Here is a 21,907-nt window from a genome sequence, read left to right on the forward strand (position 1 = left end):
GTGAACACCATATGCCTCTCATATATGAATTCGCCACTGGTTGGCGTTTTGCCACATTGCGTTCACTGTCTCCATGTTTGTGTGTATGTGTGTGTGTGCGTATGTGTTATGTGCGCATGCATGGGTGAAATTGTTCTCTGATCTATAGGACAGTTACAGATATTGTAACACTTCACCCCTACGTCTGTCAGCCTATTTTCTTACAAAGGGGGCCATTCTCCTAAGTAAAGAAAAGACCAGGTTCACACTTAGGATTGTTGAACATCGACTCAATACTCTTTCTAGTATTCTATGTAGTTCAGACTTCCTCTTTCTGTCCCCATTATGTCATATTTAGCTGCTTTTCAATCCAGACCCCAATCCACAATCATGGGTTTCAGGTAGATGTCTTGCCCCCATTTTCTTCATTACTTGACATTTGTGGCTCAGCTCCCCTCCCCCTACTTGCTTTCCTTCTGTCTTCCGTGACCTGATGTGAAGAGTCTAGGCCAGGTATTTTGCAGTAGGTCCCTCAGTTTGGCTTCACTGGCTGTTTTTCCTCATGGTCACATTCACGTTGAGCTTTTTTGGGCAGGAGCATTATACGTCATGTTGACTTCCTCTCATCGTCTCACAGCAAGGGACATAGGATGCCATGTTAGTTCATTACTAATGATGACAAATCAGAAAAGATTTTTGGGTGGTTATAAAAGAGTGACTTCCTATTTCTGCCATTTCTTCTACATTTATTAGTTGGCATTCTTTTTAAAATTTTTTTTTTTACCTCCTACATGAGATCATGGAATCCTTCTTTATTCAATTTCTTGTAATTCATTGCTGTCATTCCTTTGGGTGCTCAAATTAGCTCAACACGTGGCCAGTGGGAGCCCCTACAGCTGGCTCCTGTGTCCCAGTCGTGTCTTCTGCTCAAAAGCCACTGTCTATGCTCTTTGTACTTGGCTTCTTAAACTTCACATATCCTAGAAATCACTCCGGATGAGTCCATGTAAATCTTCTTCATTCTCCGGGACAGCCGCATAGGCTCCCCTCTGTGGCTGCACCAGAATTTTTTCAACCCATCTCGCTTTATGTGCTCATTTTGATTGTTCCACTATTTCGGTGTTATACACAGCACCTCAGTGCCCAGCTGCTTACCTTGATATCCACGGGTGCCGCCTTCCCAGTGAAGCTATCCGTCTTTTCGGTTGAAACTGATTGCTCCCCTTTTTACTCCCATAGACATTTGACACGCATTCTCCACGGGGCCAGCTTAGCCTCCATGTCATTGAACCCTCCCAACACCTCTGTGTTATCATGATCCCATTCTACAGATGAGGACACTGAGTACCAGGGAGTCTAAATGACTTGCCCGAGTTTCAACAGCTAAGAATAACAGCCAAGATTTGAAGTTCATGCAAGCTTGGTCCTAGGCCAGACCCATGAGCTAGTCGGCCCGGTCCACCTCTTCCCGGTCTTATAACCCCTGGGGGGCAGGCGGGTCAGTGCCCTGATGGATGAGTGTCCTTTGGCTTCAGGAAACTGTCTGGCAGAGGAGACATAGAAGGAGGAAAATAAGAATGTGGGGCGGCACCTGGCACAGAGGGAGTAAGAGAGAAGAGTCCGCTGAGGAAAGAGAGGGTTACTGTCAGCGCCCTCGCACGACTGACATGATCAGAGATGGTTTGGATTTGGTTTTGTCCATGTTGTGTTCAAACACATTATGTGTTCAAACACGTAAACAGTTTGATTCTCCTATAGTGATTCTGACCTATTTTTCTGCGTATCCCAAATTCAGAGCCCTTCAGGTATAGGGCAATACCACTGGGTAAGGATGACGGTGCAGGAATGTCTAGGGGTGAGTACATAATTTATCTCTGAATTTAGGAATTAAAGTAACCCTGCCCCCACTATCACACACAAGCAGAGAGAGAGAGAGAAAGAGAGAGAGAATGAATATTCTCTCAAACACATGGAATTCTCTGCCAGACCTGTAATTAAATGGCAAGTCCTTATATGGCCACCTCATTCTCCATTGTCAGCCAGACCCTATGAATCCTAAAGAAGCCTGGCCATGAATCCCACAACCCACAATGTGTTAGGTGCCGCACAAGAAGGTTTGAGTGAGCCAGTCGACACAGGAGTCCTTAGAGGAGCCCCCTCCACCCCCAGACCAGAGAGGAGGCTGGCACACAGAGTGAGCCCAGAGACCCAGCAGGACAGTCATGGCTGCCAGAGTGGAAGGTTCTTTGCGACAAGGGACTCCCAATGGAGCAGAGCACAGAGGCGGGCGGTGGGACAGCGGGGCTTGACTGTACCCCCTAGAAGTCCAGGGGGAGGACAGGATAGGACCTTATCCTGAGCAATGAGATTTTCAGTGACTGTACTTCAAAGTCAAGATAGGTCTGGAAGATAGGTACCGAAATTTATCTGCAAATTCTAGAGGGAGAATTACAGCAGATAAATATGGGCTTTAGGGCAGAGATGGCATTTGAGATGGAAATTTAGGAGTGGATATAAATTAATAAATGGGCTCAGGGTGTGGAAAAGGGCATCTGAGACTGATGTAGCAATAGGACACAGATCAAAGCATTTGGCTCAAGTAAACACAGGGGAAGAAAAGCAGTTAATCTGATAAAAGTTATTACAGTATTCCCTATGATGTAATATAAGACAGCCATTAACAATCACCTTCAATGAATAGTTTATATGATATGAGGAATGTTCACAGCAGAAAAAGCAAAAAAAAAAAAAATACATATCTGGCGTGTCATCACCACGGAGGATAGCTGGAAGGAACACTTTTCAAAATATCCTAGAGTGGAATTTCTGGTCATTTTGGTCCCTTTATTCTATTTTTCAACATCCTCAGAGGAACACACCTTACTCTTACTAATTAAAAAAAATCTGTGCCCATTGTTTCTGTAAGACGGATGACAAAGACGTAACCAGGTTAGAACAATGGAAAGGTGTTGAGTTTTAGGGGAATGCCCTGACGAGAGCCGGACAGAGGCGGTGCTGGCGGCAGCCCGTGGATTGCACTGCCAAGGACACAAACCAGAGGAAGCAAGAGTACTTAAGAGCAATTAGACTAAGTCTAGGAGGGAGATCGTGAGGAAGAGAACCCAAGTTGAGGGCAGCAACGGCAATCAACGAGGACAGCATCACCTTCTCCAACCGCTTAACTCCAAGCCCTGCCACAGTTATGGTGCCCAGCCGGCCTCCGTGAATGTTTGTTGAATGAATGAATGATGGCATGGCAGTGATAGTCTCATGGCTACAGTTCCCTTCCCGCTTCCCTCTGCCTGTAGATCCCTAGCTACTCTTAATCCAACATATGTGAGTGGAATAAACATCTCCCTTCTCTTTATAGTTTGTAATGGAATAGGAATTGGTGAATTTAAAGACACACTTTCCATCAATGCTACAAATATTAAACACTTCAAAAATTGCACCTCGATCAGTGGAGATCTTCATATCCTGCCAGTAGCATTTAGAGGGTAAGTAACAGATTAAGGCACTGGCAGGGAGAAACACAAAATCCACTTTGTTCACTGGACGAGATTGTTAATCAATAATCATTCTGTTGCTTGTTTCAGTGACTCCTTCACGCATACTCCACCTCTAGATCCAAAGGAACTGGATATTCTAAAAACTGTAAAGGAAATTACAGGTGTGTGCTGCTAACATATCCATCAACATAAATGGAAAATGGGTGTTGTACAGAGAGAACTTGTGGATGTAATCTCTTCTCTCTTGGCATAAAGACATTTCTTCTGAACGTCTACCACTAATGACTAATGGGTTCTTTGATCATTTTCACAAATGCGCTTCCCCTGCACATGAAGGGTAAACACTTTAATCAAAGACTTGAGTCATTCCCGATTTTGTGTCCTTGTCTTCTCGGCCCCGGCCAGCCGTCCTGATGGCCCAGTGACTTTCATGGGTAGAGGGAGAGGAAAGGCAAAGTGCTGAAGGAACAGCACAGGCTCTCGAGCCTCACAGACTGGACTTCACGTCCCTGCTCGGCCACCGGCCAACATTTGGTCCATGACTGCCATCAGAGCACCACTGCCTTCATCCATAAAAAGGAAATAATTGGACCTAAATAACAAGATTGTTTGGAATATTGGAATTAAGTCAGGAAAATCTGTGAATCTCATTCTGTGACAGCTTAAGACATGGCACTTGTCATCAAGAAGCCAGTCTGGGTCATCAGATACGGAGCCCAGCAAGGCTGTCGGGGCTGTGGCACCACGGGACCGCCTGTGGGGGTGTTGGGTGGTGGGAGAGATGCAGGGAGGGACGGGGGATTCTACGTCAGAGGCAGGATGTCCGCTGTATAATTGTGCCTTGGCTTGTATCAACACGTGGGTAGGGTAAAGGTTAGAAAAAGAATCCAATCAGATGTCCACCTTTCTTGGTCCTGTTACAGTCTCTCGAGAATCCTAAAATGTCTCATAAAAAAGAAACGTATAAGCGGTGCGTGTCTGAGCCTTCCTTCTGCCTTTGTAGGGTTTTTGCTGATTCAGGCCTGGCCTGAAAACAGGACTGACCTCCATGCTTTCGAGAACCTAGAAATCATACGTGGAAGAACAAAGCAACAGTAAGTTGACATGAGCCAAAGCCTGGTAGATTAAAAAGCAATTTTTTTTTTTTAATAAGACCAACAGAAGAGTTTGAAATTAGACTTCTAAAGCTGTTACAAAGATCCTGCAGAGAGCTGCCATCAGTCCTCTAGCCAGCTTCTCACCGAAGCATGGCACGAGAGGCAGAGGAAGAAATTAACATCGGCACATTGCTGTGACCTCCACCACCAGACGTCACTCCAATGTCACCAGTTTGCTCGTGAATGCCACGTGTCAGTGTGCAGTCCAGTACCCCGCACTGCACTTGGTGGCTGTGTCTCCTTAGTCCCTTCCAATCTGTAACAGTCCCTGTGTCTTTTCGTCTCGTTTATGGCCTTGACACTTTTAAAAAGTACTGGCCAAGCATCTTGTGGAAGGGCTGATGTTTTCTCATGATTCGATGGAGGTCGTACGTGTTTTGGTAAGAGGAGTCCTGAAATGACATGTCCTTATGAGCACACCGCGTCAGAGGGGGCTGACAGACTTTTTAATACACGACTGGTTCAGCGGTTCCACTTTTCCAACTCCGACGGTGGCATACTCACGTAGAAGCATCTTGAATATAGTTCAGAGTAATAATGGTTTGAGAATTTCTTTGTCAGACCTGCCTTGGAAACAGTCTGATGCTGAGAACTATTACTCATTAATTGTCCTTTAAAACTACTACAGAATATCACTCAATATTAAAGAAAATCATGGGGCGCCTGGGTGGCTCAGTCAGTTAAGCGTCCTACTCTTGATTTCGGCTCAGGGCCGCGATCTTACAGTTTGTGAGTTCGAGCCCCGCGTCAGGCTCTGCACTGACAGATTCTCTCTGCCCCTCCCCTGCTCATGTGCACTCTCTCTTTCTCTCTCTCAAAATAAATGAACATTTTAAAATTATATTAAAGAAAATTAGAGTACAGTACACATAAAATATATACTGCTTTTTAAAAACATTCTTGGCTGTGTATCTCTGATAATAATCATTGCTTCCCAGAAAGACCCCTTTGTTCTGAGTTCTCAAGACCACTTCTTTTGAACCACTTCTTTCATAGAGACAAGAGATTTAGATCCATTTTCTTAAGTGACTGGCAGGTGCCAGTTGGCTTACATTTCGGAATTTAAACAAAATTAGAATTACTTTTTTTTTTTTTTACCTTTTCACATTTATGAGAAGTCCAGAAATACACAGTCCCTCCTGGGGCAGGGTGATTGCTGGCTCCAGGTACAGCTCATCAGAGCCAGGTCTGGCCTGCACGGAAGACACCAGCTTTGTCCCAGTGCCTAGGCTTCTGTGGGCACATGTTGAGAGAGAATTCCTAAACAGTAGAGTTACAGGTCTTCAACACAGGGCTCCTTGCTTTCCACAGGAGCCAGGTTGTGGGAAGGGAGAAGGAGGAAAGGGTCAGGAGAGAAAGAGAAACAAGGAGAGGAGGGGTCTCCAAATTCAACTTTTGTCATCTCCTGTCTGATGACCCCTCATTGAGTGCTGCCTCAGCTGTTCTGTTCCCTGTCCTGGTGTCCAATGAGCTTCCTAAAAATGCAAGTCTCTTTCCTGTAGTTCCGCATCATTTGCACACAACAACCAAGCTCAAAGTGTGCAAGGTCTTCTGTCACCCTCCCTAGATCCCTTGCCCAAGCCTCCTCACCTCCAGGTTTCTGCTCCAGCAGGAGCTCCTGGTTCTCAGCACCCCATCAGATGCTTTCTTGCCTTCCTGTTCCTCCTGGTGGTTCAGGATTTCCCTCCTTTTAGTCTGAATTACTTTTATCCAGTCTCTTGATGAAAACATATGGATAGTCTTATAGAGTTCTAGCACAGACAGAATTGGATGGTTCAGATGTTTGTTCAATATATGGATGGATGGGTTAATGGATGGATTGATGGGTCGGTGGATCAATGGATGGATGGATAGATAGCTGAGTGGATGGATGGTTGAATGAATTCATGGATGAATGGATAGATGAGTGGGTAGATGGATGCATAGATGAGAGGATGGAAGGGTGGATGGATGGATGGCTGGATAGATAGATAGATAGATAGATAGATAGATAGATAGATAGATAGATAGAAAAATTGATGGATGGAAGCATGCTTGCCTAGATAAGTAGATGGACAAATGGATCAATAGATGGGTGAGTGGATGGAAAGATAGATTAATGGGTAGGTGGGTGGATGGAAAAAATGAACCTATGATTTTTGAAGTGTATTTGGATATTTGAGGGATTAGAACATGCTCTCGGGGCACTTGGATGGCTCTGTCAGTTAAGTGTCCAACTCTCAATAGGCTCAGGTCATGATCTTCAGATTTGTGAGTTAAAGCCCTGCATCGGGCTCTGTGCTGACAGTGTGGAGCCTGCTTGGGATTCTCTCCCTCTCTCTCTGCCCCTTCCCATGCATTCCTTCCCCCTCCCCCATCTCTGTTATGCTCTTGCTCTGTGTCTCAAAATAAATAAATAAACATTAAAAAAGAAGAAGATGCTGTTCAATTCCCAGGCAAAAAAAAACATGCAGTAAATATAATAATGACATTAATATTTATTCACCTTCAGTATTCCACTGGGGTTAAAGATAGTAAATGGACAAGGAACTAGCTTTTCCCTGGAGGAGCTTAAAAAAAATCTGTTGTCATTTTCAAAAGTTGCAATACAGACTTCCTGCAATATGACTTACAGTCACTGGGAGGGGGACTGTAGTACATATAAGGTGGTCCAGAAGAAAATTAAAATAAAGCTTTTAGTGATAGAATTTTTTGGTCATTTTTCACGATGTTATTTTTCTTCCCTCCACTGTAGTGGTCAGTTTTCTCTTGCGGTTGTCGGCCTGGACATAACATCCTTGGGATTACGCTCCCTCAAGGAGATAAGTGATGGAGATGTGATCGTTTCAGGAAACCAAAAATTGTGCTATGCAAATACAATAAACTGGAAAAAACTGTTTGGGACTTCAAGTCAGAAAACCAAAATTATAAACAACAAAGATGAAAAAGGCTGCAGTAAGTAATCACTTTGGTTGATCATGGAGACGGTTCACGGGGGTCATGTATGTTGATTTAGAAGATTCCCAAACATTTAAATTATATTTTTCATTCCTAAAGAAGCAGATTAAAAGAAATCTGTACAGTCCTCCATGTGAAGTTATCATAGGAAGTTCACCGGAATTGTTTCCAGATCATTCACATTTCATAGGATGAATTTGCCTGGAGGTTTAAGCTGTCAATTATTTGTAACATACAGAACTAAATTCAGCATTAATTATTTTACCTTTCAGCCGTTCTCCCTGTGCATTTCAGCCTCTAATGACTCTAGCTGGCAACACATAGAGGCATACACACACACATGCAGATAGAATGAGCATTTTACAGTGACATTTCCTCATCTGAGTTTAGAGCCACAGGCTTCTCTTGAAGCCAGGCCATGCACATTTCTTTTTACCGAGACCCTGGTCACTGGGAGAAGCAGATCTGAGTTCAGATTCTGCCTCTAGCCTTTCCTAGCTTCCAGATCTTGGTCAATGTACTTAATACCTTTAGGCTTTGGCTTCCTCATCCATGAAATGGAGACCGCAGTGATTCCCACTGCTAGTGAGAGAATGAAGTGAGATTTTGTATATAAAACTCTTGACATGGTGCCCAGCACACGGCAAGGAACCACAAACCTTCCCTTGTGTCTCCATCAGCTATGACACTCATCAGCAAAGTGCTTCCCAGGTCCGGACCAGGAACCCTTGACTCCCAGTCCGGAAAAGGGAACTTGAAGTTGGCCTCTAGAATCCCATTTTGTGTCACTGCTTCTTCCAGGGACCCCAGCATGTCTGTGCAGCTCAGGGTCACAGAGAACCCAGCACCTCATTTACAGGTGTTGTCTTAACTGGCCCCTCTAGTCACTGTCCCCTAGCTGACTCCTTGTGGCTCCCTGTGTCTTCTCAGAGGCCATAGGCCATGTCTGTCATCCGTTATGCTCGTCAGAGGGATGCTGGGGCCCGGAGCCGAAAGACTGCGTGTCCTGCCAAAACGTCACCCGTGGCAAGGAATGTGTGGAGAAGTGCAATGTTCTGGAGGGGTAAGGTTATTTTGTAACCCCTTTGTTCTGATAAAAACTAAGGCGATTGTTTTTATAAGTTTACTGTTGTTCACTTTGATACTTTTCCTTTTTTTCTTTTTCCTTTGTTTTTGCTTATTTGTTGACAGCTGTTAATCACCAAAGGAAATGAACAAACTTTTTGCATTACTTAATCCAATCCACTAATTTATAGAGTCTCGGTTTTGGAACTATCTAATCTCTTTCGAAGCCACACAAAGTTCCCAAGAGAAATGGAAAAGCCATAAATGGTTCATGTGGCCAAGACCACAGTCACTTAGACTTTTCTTTGCAGTACATTTTTCCTGGTGTGTCAGAATATAGTAATACAAATTATATTTCCTGGTTAATTTTTGTTTTATGTTCAAGCAATATCGAACAGTGCAAATAACTTGAAACATAACCACGGACAAAGAAATAAACAATCATATAAACTTTGTTGGATTTTTTTTGCTATCGGTTAAAAGTACAGTTGCTTGATTCTATGGGAATCTTGATATTGATGTAAAGCTCTGACCACAAATGACCACAAATAATGACTAAAAATAAATTAATAGGAAAGTAAAATATAAGGATAGAGAGAAGCGGAGGCTTTTTCCTTTTTAATTTAAAGAAAAGACGGGGCGCCTGGGTGGCGCAGTCGGTTAAGCGTCCGACTTCAGCCAGGTCACGATCTCGCGGTCTGTGAGTTCGAGCCCCGCGTCGGGCTCTGGGCTGATGGCTCAGAGCCTGGAGCCTGTTTCCGATTCTGTGTCTCCCTCTCTCTCTGCCCCTCCCCCGTTCATGCTCTGTCTCTCTCTGTCCCAAAAATAAATAAACGTTGGAAAAAAAAAAAAATTTTTTTTTTTAAAAAATAAAAAGAAAAGGGGACATTTTGTGAGAGAGGAGAGCCATAGGAATTACAAATGGCTACGGGAAATCTTCCTTCTTATTTTGCTATCAGGGCTTGGGCCACAGCACGGATTCAGAAATATTCAGGGGACTCCTGGGTGCCCAGTCTGTTAAGCGTCTGTCTTCGGCTCTGGTCATGATCTCACGGTTCGTGAGTTCGAGCCCCGTGTCGGGCTCACTGCTGTGAGCGTAGGACCCACTTCAGATCCTCTGCCCCCCTCTCTCTGTGTCCCTCCCCAACTAGTGTTTACTCTCTCTCTCTCTCTCAAAATAAAGACACATTAAAAAAAAAAAGAGAAAGAAATATTCAGGATCAGAATGAGAGGACCAGGTCTAATTCTGTAGGAATCCTTTAGCAAAGACGCCGAGTAACCTAGCAGAGTCCTCTGTGTAATTCAACAATATTAATGCAATCCTTACTGCTATGAATAGACGTGAATGTCGTGTTTTCTACATCTTTTTAAAGGGAGAGGGAATTAAAACCACCATGTTGTTGGTGCCCATGCCTTTCGGCAGCACTTTCTTGGTTTGCAAGATGGGCTCCTCCGGCCGGCATCATGACCCAGAGAAGGAGGGAAGGAAAAACTGGGCACGTTTGGTTTAATTGATGACATAAGGGAAGACTTAGGGAACATGTTGCGGGGTGTAAACATTCCTTGTGTTTCCTTGTTCACTGGCGTGAAAGCCTGCAGTTAATTACCAGGCGGCATTCAGTCTTAATAGCTGTCACAACTGTTTTGTCTTTTCAATCAAATATCATCTTCTTGCTTAATGTCGACCCATACGTCTTTGAGGAACAGGGAAACTAGTTCAAGCAAAAGTGTTCACACCTGTGTTCCGTGCTTCCTATTTTTACTAATAATCATTGAGTACATTTTAATATCTCTCCTTCCTTTTCCTGTGAGTCAATCTACAGTTACCATTTCCTTCTAGCTTAATTTAAATATCCATGAATCTGATATTGTGGGGGGTGGGGGAGGTGGTCACCTCTTCCGGACTATTACTTTTTTCATTTGTTGACCTGTTTGCCTAATAGACAAAAACTGTGCCTTATAGAAAAATGTAGGGAAGATATTTTGATTATAAATGAAGCTTGTGCATTTATTCGGAGAGGATATGACCATGGATTCAGTTAACACATCGGTTTATCATATTGCAATATAATCCTAGATTCCCTACCGTTAAATGTTTACCTAAATTTTTCTCGCATTTCTGAGAAAGGTGTTCTGTGTCACCTGAAATTTCAGACAATTGCAACTCAGACAGTTGTAACCTGCCGGCATTTTGAATCAGGATCTCTAGAGATAGCACTGATCGGTTTTCTTTCTTCTCTCAGGGAGCCAAGGGAGTTTGTGGAGAATTCTGAGTGCATACAGTGCCATCCAGAATGCCTGCCCCAGGCCATGAATATCACCTGCACAGGACGAGTAAGGAGCACGCTTGATGTTATTCACTCCTACGTCCAAGGGAAAAGCCTTCCCAAGCAGCAGAACCACAGCAATGAGCCAGCATCACTCTGCGGCTACCAAAGAGGCAGCCATGCCCATACAGGGGGCCTTTTGACCTCCCAGCTGGGTCACAGAGGCTGTGGTTGAGTTGATGTCATCATGCAACCCACCTTGTAGGAGCACTCACCCTTTCTGTCCAACACCCTCCAACAAATCTAATAACATCTACTCTTTTACCAAAAACCGGGGATGCCTGTGGGAGGCTGGGGACATCGACAGCCAGTGTTCACTGTTTCTGACATCTGTCGTCATTGCTTCGTCATCTTAATCAAACATCATCAGATTCTTATTTAACATTCGTTCATAATTATTTGAAGAGTTCTTAAAGAAACACCTAGCGGAGCACCTGGGTGGCTCAGTCAGTTAAGTCTCTGACTTTGGGCTCACGTCATGATCTCACGGTTCGTGGGTTCGAGTCCCGCACTGGGCTCTGTGCTGATGTCTCGGAGCCTGGAGCCTGCTTCGGATTCTGTGTCTCCCTCTCTCTGCCCCTCCCCCACTCATGCTCTGTCTCTGTGTCTCTCAAGAATGAATGAATGTTAAAAAAATTTTTTTAAAGAAACACCTAGCAAAACTCTTCAAAATTCAGGTTTCTATTTACATAAAGAGTATATGTGAGAATTCAGGTCCTCCTCACATCAATGTCCCAATGTTGTTCATTCTCAATATTATTTATAAGGAGTTCTGTTTGTATTTGAGCTTCAACAGCCATATCTAACTTCTAATTGAACACATTTTTCAAAAGCTGTCTCTAAATCGGGCTGAAGGCTGTGTTTTGAGGTGTAGGCTGCTAACAGGGCAGTTTACAAAGTAAACCATTGGTTTATAAGTTTACATGGTGTTAGGTTAAATTTTCATCATTGAAATAAGTCCGTTGGTGATTCTGACTTAGTCATCTGACCGTTCTGGTTCTGGGAACGCTCAGTCTTTGGACAAAACGGAGACATCAGAGAACTTCACCAGTGAGCACATCCTTCCCTACCAGATTTATTTCACTCCCTTGATGTAGGGCACAACCCGAACAGTCAAGTTTCACTTCTGTGAGTTTTTCGGAGTTTAGCAAACGGAATCAAATAAACACAGTATACAGTTAATTATGCCCCCACCGCTTACTTCCACTTACTGCCTTCTTGTCCCTGGAGAAACATAGATGTGGGCTTTCTTCAGTTTGCCTCAGCAAGCCCAGCTTCCCACATAGCTGCTCTTTAAGTTCAGATATGATATGCAAACAATGCCATCTGAGCGATAGAGATGTAAACGTACACGTAGACTCATCAAGATTGTTTTGACAAAGAAACTTGCCCACAGTCTGTTAAGTAAACTGTCACGAAGCGTACAGTATAGTTTCTTTTTTGTTGTTATATCGTCAGTGCATTCGAAGACTTCTCCGTAGGCTGTGAACAGTGGTTCACAGTCACAGACAAGCTTGTGTTTCTGCTTTAAGAATGTCTGTTGTTTAACTTCTTTTTCACACAAAGTATTATAAGTAAAAAGTTACTTCAGTTTCGAAAGAGAAGGAAGCCTATATACATGTCTCTGTCCGTCTTGGTGTAGGGACCAGACAGCTGCGTGCAGTGTGCACACTACATCGACGGCCCTCACTGCGTCAAGACCTGCCCGGCTGGCATCATGGGAGAAAACAACACCCTGGTCTGGAAGTTTGCGGACGCCAATCGCATGTGTCACCTGTGCCATTCAAACTGTACCTACGGGTGAGTGACAGCCTGACTGTGGTGCAGACGACGCCGGGCAGAATGTTTCCTGTTTTCATTGTACGTAACCAAAAAAGAAGAAGTCAAGTAGAGGACAGAGAATCAGTTTTCTGACGACGTTAAATGATAGCGTGATATGGGCTCTTTTACTTCATATTCAACAATTGTTTCTGCAAAATTATGCAAAGGTGTTATCAGCTTTCCCAAGGGGCTCGAGCTGGGTACTCAAATCAAGACTCTTCCAGCGCCTGTCCTGTCACTGTCCTTGTCAAGTCACCTCTTCAGATGTAAACTGGCTTTTCTTTCCCCCTGAGCTACTTCTGCATCAGTAGCTTCTCCCTAGTAACCCCTGCTGTTTCCCCTGCAGCACCTTCAGAGGCTGCCAAAAAAAACCAAAAAAACAAAAAACAAAAAAACAACAAAAAAACCCCGCGTGTGGTCCCAAAATGGACAATTTCAATTTGCACTCACTTTGTGTAGTATTCCCTCTTGGAGACTGCGGGGCATTGTGGGGGAGAAAAAGCTAGTGAGCGGGGAGTTTATCAGTGATCACTCATGAGTGATGCCTTTTGTCTTTGAGTTTTGGTTTCCCTAGGAGATAATAGAGTGTGAAATAGGGAGGCCTCCCATGCATCCACTTCCTGAAAAAGCCTGTGTGTGTGTGTGTGTGTGTGTGTGTGTGTGTGTGTGTGTGTGATGTAGGAAGGAAGGCCCAAAGGCACTGGGGAGAAAGGAGCAGGACAGCTTGAAAATGGGGGAGGGAACAGACCCTACCCACCGGGAGGAGTGTACAAATCCCAGCCCTTGACTGAGGTAGGAAATGGGGTGCTTGACAGGCGCCTCTGGCCTGATCACATACTTGAAATGTAGTCCTTCATCCTTCCCCAGGCCATGAAATGGTAGTGTCCCCCATCTCCTTTTTTAAATTGATATAGAGCTTACACACAATGTTCTATTCGTTTCAGGTGTACAACATAACAATTTGACAATTCTATACGTTATGCAGTGCTCCCCACAATATGTATAGTCACCATCTGTCCCCAGACAAAATTATTACATTATGGACTATATTTTCTGTTCTGCACTTCTCATCCCCATGTCTTATTTATTTTATAACTAGAAGCTCATACCCCTTAACCCCTTCACCCATTTAGTCATCCCCCCTGTTTCTCTGTGGCAACCACCAGTTTGTTCTCTGTATTTATGAGTCTGTTGCTGTTGTTTGTTTGTTCGTTTGTTTTATTTTTTTAGGCTCCATTATATAGATGAAATCTTATGGGATTTGTCTTCTTCCGTCTGACTTGTTTCAGATAGCATAATTCTCTCTAGGTCCATCCATGTGCAACAGCATGAGTTGTCTTTTGCATTTAATTGGAATATTCTGTTTTCCTACTGATGTTTGTCTTGGCAAATGTTGCCATACTTTAAAGCCAATGTATTCTGCCTTTTTATATCATTCTGTAATCAAAATAAGGGACGGTGGCCTCCCTCACTAGAACGGGGACCCAGCTTCTCAAGAGTCATTTAAGACCAATGCCATCTCTGCTGTATGTAAGACGTTTCAGTCCTGTGGGAGGAGAGGAAACCAGCTCCCGTACTGCCCCTGGATTCCAGGGTCTGAAGTCATCACTGCCGTTGCCCTGCCCCTGAGACTCATCCTCACACATCGGTTCCTCTCCTCCTACCCCTTAATTAGTATGGCTCTAGTCTTGGCCGCCTCTCCTCCCCTGCCTGTACTGACATCCTAGAGCCAGATATGAGACAGCTATGCCTATATCATAAAGTACGCATGAACGCATTTCAGTAACAGAGGTCAGAAAATGTCCACTCTGCTAAATGCTAGAACAATCCGTGTCACAGAGTGCAGCATTCAAAAATACGTGCCAAGTGAATGAACGAATGAATAAATGCAAAATAAATAAATAATTAACTGCTGCCCCCCAAATTGAGATTCATGGTGATTTTAATGATTTGAGAGTAATTTAAAGCACGTTGACTTATGATCAAAATGTGTATTTCTCCCTCAATACCCACAGCTGTTCTGGGCCAGGTCTTGAAGGCTGTGCAACAGATGGGTAAGTGTTCTACTTGAGTCTAGTGGACCTTCTCAGAAATGACCAAACACTCTATCTGCACAGATTATGTTTTCCTGCATTTCTGATTCCCTCTGCCTTCACAGGTTCTTTTTTTTTTTTACAGATTTTTAAAAATGTTTTACCTTATTTTTTGAGACACAGAGAGAGACAGAGCACGAGCAGGGGAGGGGCAGAGAGAGGGCAAGACACAGAATCCAAAGCAGGTTCCAGGTTCTGAGCCCAACGTGGGGCTCGAACCCACAAACGCGAGATCGTGACCTGAGCCCAAGTCAGAGGTCTGCTCAACCGGCTGAGCCACCCAGACGCCCCTTTTACAGATTTTTTTTTTTAAGCTTATTTTTTTTATGTTGACAGAGAGCACTCGCAGGGGAGGGGCAGAGAGAGAGAGAGGGAGAGAGAGGAAATCCCAAGCAGGCTTCGCACTGTCAGCGCAGAGCCCGAGGTGGGGCTCAGTCCCATGAACTGTGAGACCGTGACCTGAGCCGAAATCAAGAGTCAGACGCTTCACCGACTGAGCCACCCGGGTGCCCCTACCTTCACAGTTCTTATTTCTTCTCTGGGCTGGCACAGCATCCCTGGCAGAGACCATCCTGCTGGTTGCACCCACCTCTCCCATGCCTACTTTGTCATGTGCTTCGGCGGAAGGGATGCAGGATGTGAGCCCTGGGGCCTGTTCCACGCCCGGCTCGTACTTGGTACACACAGTGCTCCTCTTTATGTGGAGTCTATTTATGACTTCTTGGTCACACCAGTTCTGCTAGAGCCTCCTTCTAGCTTCTCTTCTTTTCCTGCTTGATGATCCATTTGACCGTATCACAAACCTTCCTGTGTGATGACAGCTCCAGCTTGGGGGGACTTTCTCCCCTTTTCTAAACAATGACTTCCACTAGCATTTCAGTTCTGATTCATTTGCTATCATTGCTTGAAGTGCTGCACTAGGAAAGGCAGAATCGGGAATGGCTGTTCAGACTCCTCAGGACAGAGTGGTGTTATCGACCAACACTGTCTAGCGAGGACTCAGAATGATGTACAAGGCTCCTCTTTGTCATTCCTGATGTCCCCAACGCTAACCAAACCTCCATCTCTTCCATTTCTCATCATGTCTACAAAATCCCTTCAATAACCTGCCCTCCCTGTCAGCTGACTCTTCTGCCCCAGAATTAACCCTACTCTCAAGTGAAACCTTAAAGACAAGGCAGTCTCTCGCTTCCTCTTTGCTGAGCCTACCGGGATGTCAGCAAAATTTGTCCTATCTTCATGCTACACTCGGTACCTTTGTAATGAGATTTTCCATCAAAGCCCCACCTGGAAACTAGCCAATGGCCATTCTTTGTGATATTTACTCTTTTTATGTTTTTCTTCCTTTTTTATTCACTCACCCTTACTACAGCTCCCCATGGAACAGATAGTCTGTAACCAATTATTCTTTATATCTTTCTGGTGTTCTTTTCAATATAATAAAAACCCATTAATCCAAAGTGCATTCACTGGGGAGATGGGATAATGCAGGAGATGACTTTTTCACTCACTGAGAAGAAAGTGTTGTAAATATCATTGTCATGAAGTACCTTTGACCCACTTACAAGCAATTTATAAGGATCTTGGGATAGTTATGTGCTAATGATACTAATTAATCTTTGATGTTCTTTAACATTTCTTCCTAAAAATACAAAGTTTGCCAGAAATTCAAATAGAATAGATACTTGAGAACAATAATTTTAAGATGATTTTTATAGAATTTTAATATGTAAAATTAAGTTATTTTATATTAAATTGATACAGGTTATATTTATAGGACTTGAAGATTGTATTATAGTATTTCTAGAATCTATAAATACAGATTATATTTACGGAATTTGAAGATTCTAAATTCAGAACCCACGAATTCAGATGGTTGTTTCCTCAGTGAGCTCTAGAACCTGAGTTTTGAGTTTTTGCTGTCCCTGAATCAAGCACCACCTTTGTGGGAAGAAGAATGTGGCAGAGTGGTTTGATGACATGGTGACATGGTGACATCACTCATTTATGACAATGATCTTTTTTATGTTGAAATCCTATCACATGATAACCTCCCCCAAGCTTATTCATAAAGCATTCCACATGGCTGTCATCCCATCTTGAAAGCCAAGAACACTTTGAAGAATCTCAACATTATGGAAAGAGTCCCTTCACCTAGGCAAACCAGTAGACAATGCGTGTCTTAATACATGTGATGTGATGGGGCGCCTGGGTGGCGCAGTCGGTTAAGCGGCCGACTTCAGCCAGGTCACGATCTCACGGTCCGTGAGTTCGAGCCCCGCGTCAGGCTCTGGGCTGATGGCTCAGAGCCTGGAGCCTGTTTCCGATTCTGTGTCTCCCTCTCTCTCTGCCCCTCCCCCGTTCATGCTCTGTCTCTCTCTGTCCCAAAAATAAATAAACGTTGAAAAAAAAATTAAAAAAAAATACATGTGATGTGATGTTCTAGGCTTCGTATGTATGGAGATACTCTGGGGATACATGAAAATTCATATAAAAAGCATTACTGAAGTCTGAGTTACTTTTTGAATTATGTGGTTTCTTAAAAGATTAAAATATAATTGTCGGGGCACTGGGTGGCTTAGTTGGTTAAGCGTCCAACTCTTGATTTTGGTTCAGGTCATGCATGATCTCATGGATCAAGCCCATCTAGGTGTGGAGCCTGCTTGGGATTCTCTCTTTCCCTCTCCTTCTGCCCCTGCCCCATGTGTGTGTGTGCATGTTCTCTCTCAATAGATAGATAGGTAGATAGATAGATAGATGATAAGAAAGAAGGAAGGAAGGAAGGAAGGAAAGAAAGAAGGAAGGAAAAAAGAAAAGGAAAGGAAAATAAGGGAAAGAAAAGAAAAGAAAAAGAAAAGAAAAAAGAAAAGAAAAGGAGTCACATGGAGATGTCCAGATGATAGGTCAATTTAAAAAATGCAAAAAAAAAAAAAAAAAAAAAACCTGGGGGCAAAGCCTCTTATGCTCAAGAAGGTGGAAACACTACCCTAGAAACTCTTTGCTTTCTTTCCTCTCTGTAGAAGCCACATGGTATCTATTTTCTGAGATGATGTTAAATGATGTCAATGTACCAAAACATGCAGGAAATACATACAATGCCAATGTAATAGAGTCTGTCACCAAACCTCACTTTTCCACGTCTCCCTCTTGTTCCAGGCCCAAGATCCCATCCATCGCCACTGGGATTGTTGGGGGCCTCCTCTTGGTGGTGGTGGTGGCCCTTGGGGTGGGCCTCTTTCTGCGCCGACGCCACATCGTCCGCAAGCGCACACTTCGCAGACTGCTGCAGGAAAGAGAGGTGAGTAGGTGCCCAGGCCCCGCACGCCCACCAGTGCCCCTCTCCTCAGAACCCCAGACAGGAACGAAGGCTCTCCTGCCAAGTGTTGCCAACTCTTTTAAATATGTAATTGTATTATTATGCCTTATGTATGTATTTTCCATGCTTACGATGGAAAAACCAGAAAGAATCTCTGAATGTCCAGGTATAAACAATTAATGACGTTTTGGTACCTCTCTGGAGTGAAATGCCAATGTTCCTATTATAAGTCTCACAACACAGATACAAAAGCCATAGGAGTCCTGTTTAACATACAGCACTCAGGTACATGCACAGGAGAAGGGCTTGCAAACAGGTTGTCTGGTGATTCCTGTGAAGGCACATGTTGAGATGTTACTTTGGCAAATCCCATTGTCTACAATAGTGCCGTTCCATTTTGAGCTCTGTTTGTGACTCACTCTACTGGTGGGTCTTCGGCCGGCCTCTTTGTGTCCAGCAGTGTGTCAGAAGCCAGAGTCCCTGGGAGGAGGGACCCGTAGCAGCTCATAGCACAATGGCACTTGTGTGCGTTAGGAGGCCCGACAGGCTACCAAAATGACCAACCATATCAAAACTTCCCTCACCAGAATTCTCTCAGTCCGGCTTATTGGCTGGAAACAGAAATCGAAATTGCATTTGTTGAAATGGAGCTCTTCTGTGCGAGGACACCTGTATCAGGGAGTCCCTGTCCCAACATATCTTTTCTGAAGTCCTAAAGAGAAGGTGTGCGTTCCTCCTTCCGAGTGAGCATGGCGGGTTCTTGGTGCTGACGCCCATCCACACATGGCTGTGTCTGGGCCTGGCTCACACCTCCTCCCATGTGGGCCTGAGCATTGAGGCCGCGACCCTCCTTCCTTGTCTCTCACAGCTTGTTGAGCCTCTTACGCCCAGCGGAGAAGCTCCCAACCAAGCTCTCTTGAGGATCTTAAAGGAAACAGAATTCAAAAAGATCAAGGTGCTGGGCTCTGGAGCGTTTGGCACAGTGTACAAGGTGAGGCCACCAGGGCACCGAGACTTCTGGGGATCCAGGTTGGTGGGCATATTCAAAGTCCTGGGCTGTCTACTGTCTATCAAGCTTGTCTACTCTATGTGTAGCTCAGGGTTTGGGAAATTCTGATGTTTTCCCCAAGTCGTCGAGAGGGAATCTTTTATACTGGTGACGTATAAGTGGTCCTGTGAGACCTGTACACAGGCAACAAAGTTATCGTGGAGGACAGCATTGACTTTGTAAAGGGGTGAGTGGCAGGGATGGAGTCTGAAGGGGGACTGCCTCTCACTGCATGACAGCATCCAAATAATGCCCAGATCAAAACAGCTCTTAATTTGTTTTTCCTGTTATATCAAGTCTGATTTCTGTTAGACCCAGAGCCAGTATCTCAGAATTCTGGACAAAATGATCCACACTGGTTTTATAACTAGCACAAGCTTTGGGTTTTTTGTAATCTAACTACTCTGATTCATGGAACACCATCTAGCCAAAGAGCTGCTGAGATGTCATGGCTCCTAGCACTGGTGACCTTGGAGCACAGAGCTGTGCTCAAGGTCCCTCACCCTTTCGGATGGTGTCACTGGTAAAGTCCGTGCATCTCGTGAGTCAGCATATTGCATAGTGTGACAATCGCCAGTTAATGTCTTCTCTCCCTCCTCGTCACAGGGACTCTGGATCCCAGAAGGTGAGAAGGTTAAAATTCCCGTGGCCATCAAGGAGTTACGAGAAGCCACATCTCCAAAAGCCAACAAGGAAATCCTTGATGTGAGTTTCTCCTTTGTTTCCTAGTTATCCACAGGCGTGGACATCAGAAGCCACATTTTAGAAGCCACACACTGCCCTGTTTTAGACTTTCTCCATCACCACATTCTAAATGTTCACTTTCATGTCTTTTTTTCCCTTCAGGCTGTAGTTGGTGTAATTCCCTCTCAGGGCTTCTCCGATAGAGAAGACTTGGGTCCTCCATTCTGCTATGTCTCCCCAAAGGATAGAAACTCACAATCGCTGGCTGTCCACCAAGGGCCAGGCTCAGGACTAGTTGCTTTGCACACGAGGAACTCTCCCCATGAGTCTGTGGTGCAGGGGTTAACACTCAGTATGCTTTGCAGGCATAAAGAAGCTTGTTCACGTTCACACAGTTGGCACAGGATTCCAGCCTATTGTTATTTCTGCCCCTGAAGCACGTATCCATTTTGCTCTACCAAGTTATCTTTGAAGTGGCTTTTTTAAAGGTGCCTGTGATTATAGTATGGATGCTCTCTAGAAGCTCTGTAAAGTGTTGCCCCTCTTTGGTGCTTTCCCCCAAATAGCTTAAATGTTATTTCCAGTGTTCTCCGTTGGTTTATGGGGCAAGACTTTGAAATGTGCCACAAGATTATTTGCACGTCTTTACTTTCAGTACCACTGAACTTTCGTCATCTTCTCTGGATCCTCACCGGTCGGCGAGGGCACTGCATCCCTTTAAACAGCAGTTGGCTGAAAGAGGGGCCACCATGGAATGTGGCCGAGCCTGCTTCAAGGGATGCCCGGGAGGATCCAGCGGACAATCCCGTTGGGGTGTCCTTGTGAACACCATTGGCCTCTGTTTGCTGTGGGTTGATGCAAACTTTTGCTCCTGTCCCAGGGCAGAGCCAGAGAAAGAGAAGCTGGAGAGGCTTAGCGGGAGGTTAGGGGAACAAAGTCAAAGCGAAAGAAAACCGACTGCCTCAAAAATCTAGAGAATTTGGTTATCCTACGGTGGGGAGGGACAGGAGGCAAAGGTAATACTCCCCCATCTTACATCTAACCCACAGGATATATACCAAACAAAGCAAACATGGGCCTTTTAAAAAATGTGTTTAGACACAATGAGCTTCCCAGTGGCATAATACTGTATACACTTCAATTACCCCCAGGTGACTTCCCTCCTTTATAATAGGAGATTCCCACTCTGGCACACCCTAAATGAGAGATGATGTATTAATAAATAAAGTGCAGTAGCAAATCGCACACATTGAAGATATACGTATCGAGCAAAATTACCTCTCATTTTCAATGGCTTACAAATTAACGTGAAGTCCAGTTAACATATACCGTCAACTCTCATTGGCATAACCGCAAGAAATATGTTTGCGAAGGCTCTTGACTTAGAACCTCCAGCTCCCTCACGTATTGCGTTGAAAAGAAAATCTTTTTTGCGGAGTCTGCTTCCTTAATTCGTGTTTTACTCATTCAGGGCATTCCAATAAATCTCACAAAACAATGTTGAAATGTGAATTTCAGCAATGTTTACAACCCAGAGTAAGGGGGATTTTGAGGACAATAGGTGTGCTTTGGGGGGGAAGTCGTTTTCACTGAAAAGGACCTCCAGGTCCCCTGAAACCGGAGGAAATCTGCTGTGGTGGGGTAGAGGAGGGGTGGACAATAAAGTAAACCCTGAAAAGTTTACAAAACACGAGCCTCTGTTTACCTCTTGCTCTGCTTCTCTGCTGCTCTCTTCTCTCTCCATTTTGGGGGAAGTTTTGTTTGTTTTGTTTTGTTTTTTGCGTTTTTTTCTCCAGGGTTACTGAGATATAATTGGCGTAAAGCATGTTGGCCTGACTTACACATACTGTGACGCGATACCGCAGTAAGGTTCACTAGCGTCTTCGCCTCATATAGATACAATAAGAAAAGCAAAAAAAGAAAAGTTGCTCCCTGCCTAAGAACTCTTGGGATCTACTCTCTTAACTTTCT

At 44.3% G+C, this 21,907-nt stretch overlaps 1 protein-coding gene across 2 annotated transcripts in view; it reads left to right on the forward strand.

The window, feature by feature from the left end:
* The window catches only part of EGFR (epidermal growth factor receptor), a 213,303-nt gene that overhangs the window by 159,790 nt on the left and 31,606 nt on the right, over positions 1-21,907 (forward strand). For both annotated transcript variants that reach the window (XM_045494307.1, XM_045494308.1), the window contains 11 exons: positions 3,350-3,476; positions 3,576-3,649; positions 4,492-4,582; positions 7,380-7,579; positions 8,513-8,645; positions 10,891-10,981; positions 12,617-12,774; positions 14,811-14,849; positions 18,045-18,186; positions 19,073-19,195; positions 19,859-19,957. In XM_045494307.1, coding sequence (XP_045350263.1) covers positions 3,350-3,476; positions 3,576-3,649; positions 4,492-4,582; positions 7,380-7,579; positions 8,513-8,645; positions 10,891-10,981; positions 12,617-12,774; positions 14,811-14,849; positions 18,045-18,186; positions 19,073-19,195; positions 19,859-19,957 — 1,277 coding nt within the window. The remainder of the gene's footprint in view (positions 1-3,349; positions 3,477-3,575; positions 3,650-4,491; positions 4,583-7,379; positions 7,580-8,512; positions 8,646-10,890; positions 10,982-12,616; positions 12,775-14,810; positions 14,850-18,044; positions 18,187-19,072; positions 19,196-19,858; positions 19,958-21,907) is intronic.

The sequence above is a fragment of the Leopardus geoffroyi genome, chromosome A2 (genome assembly GCF_018350155.1).
Source record: "Leopardus geoffroyi isolate Oge1 chromosome A2, O.geoffroyi_Oge1_pat1.0, whole genome shotgun sequence".
In the NCBI taxonomy this organism is placed as follows: Eukaryota; Metazoa; Chordata; class Mammalia; order Carnivora; family Felidae; genus Leopardus; species Leopardus geoffroyi.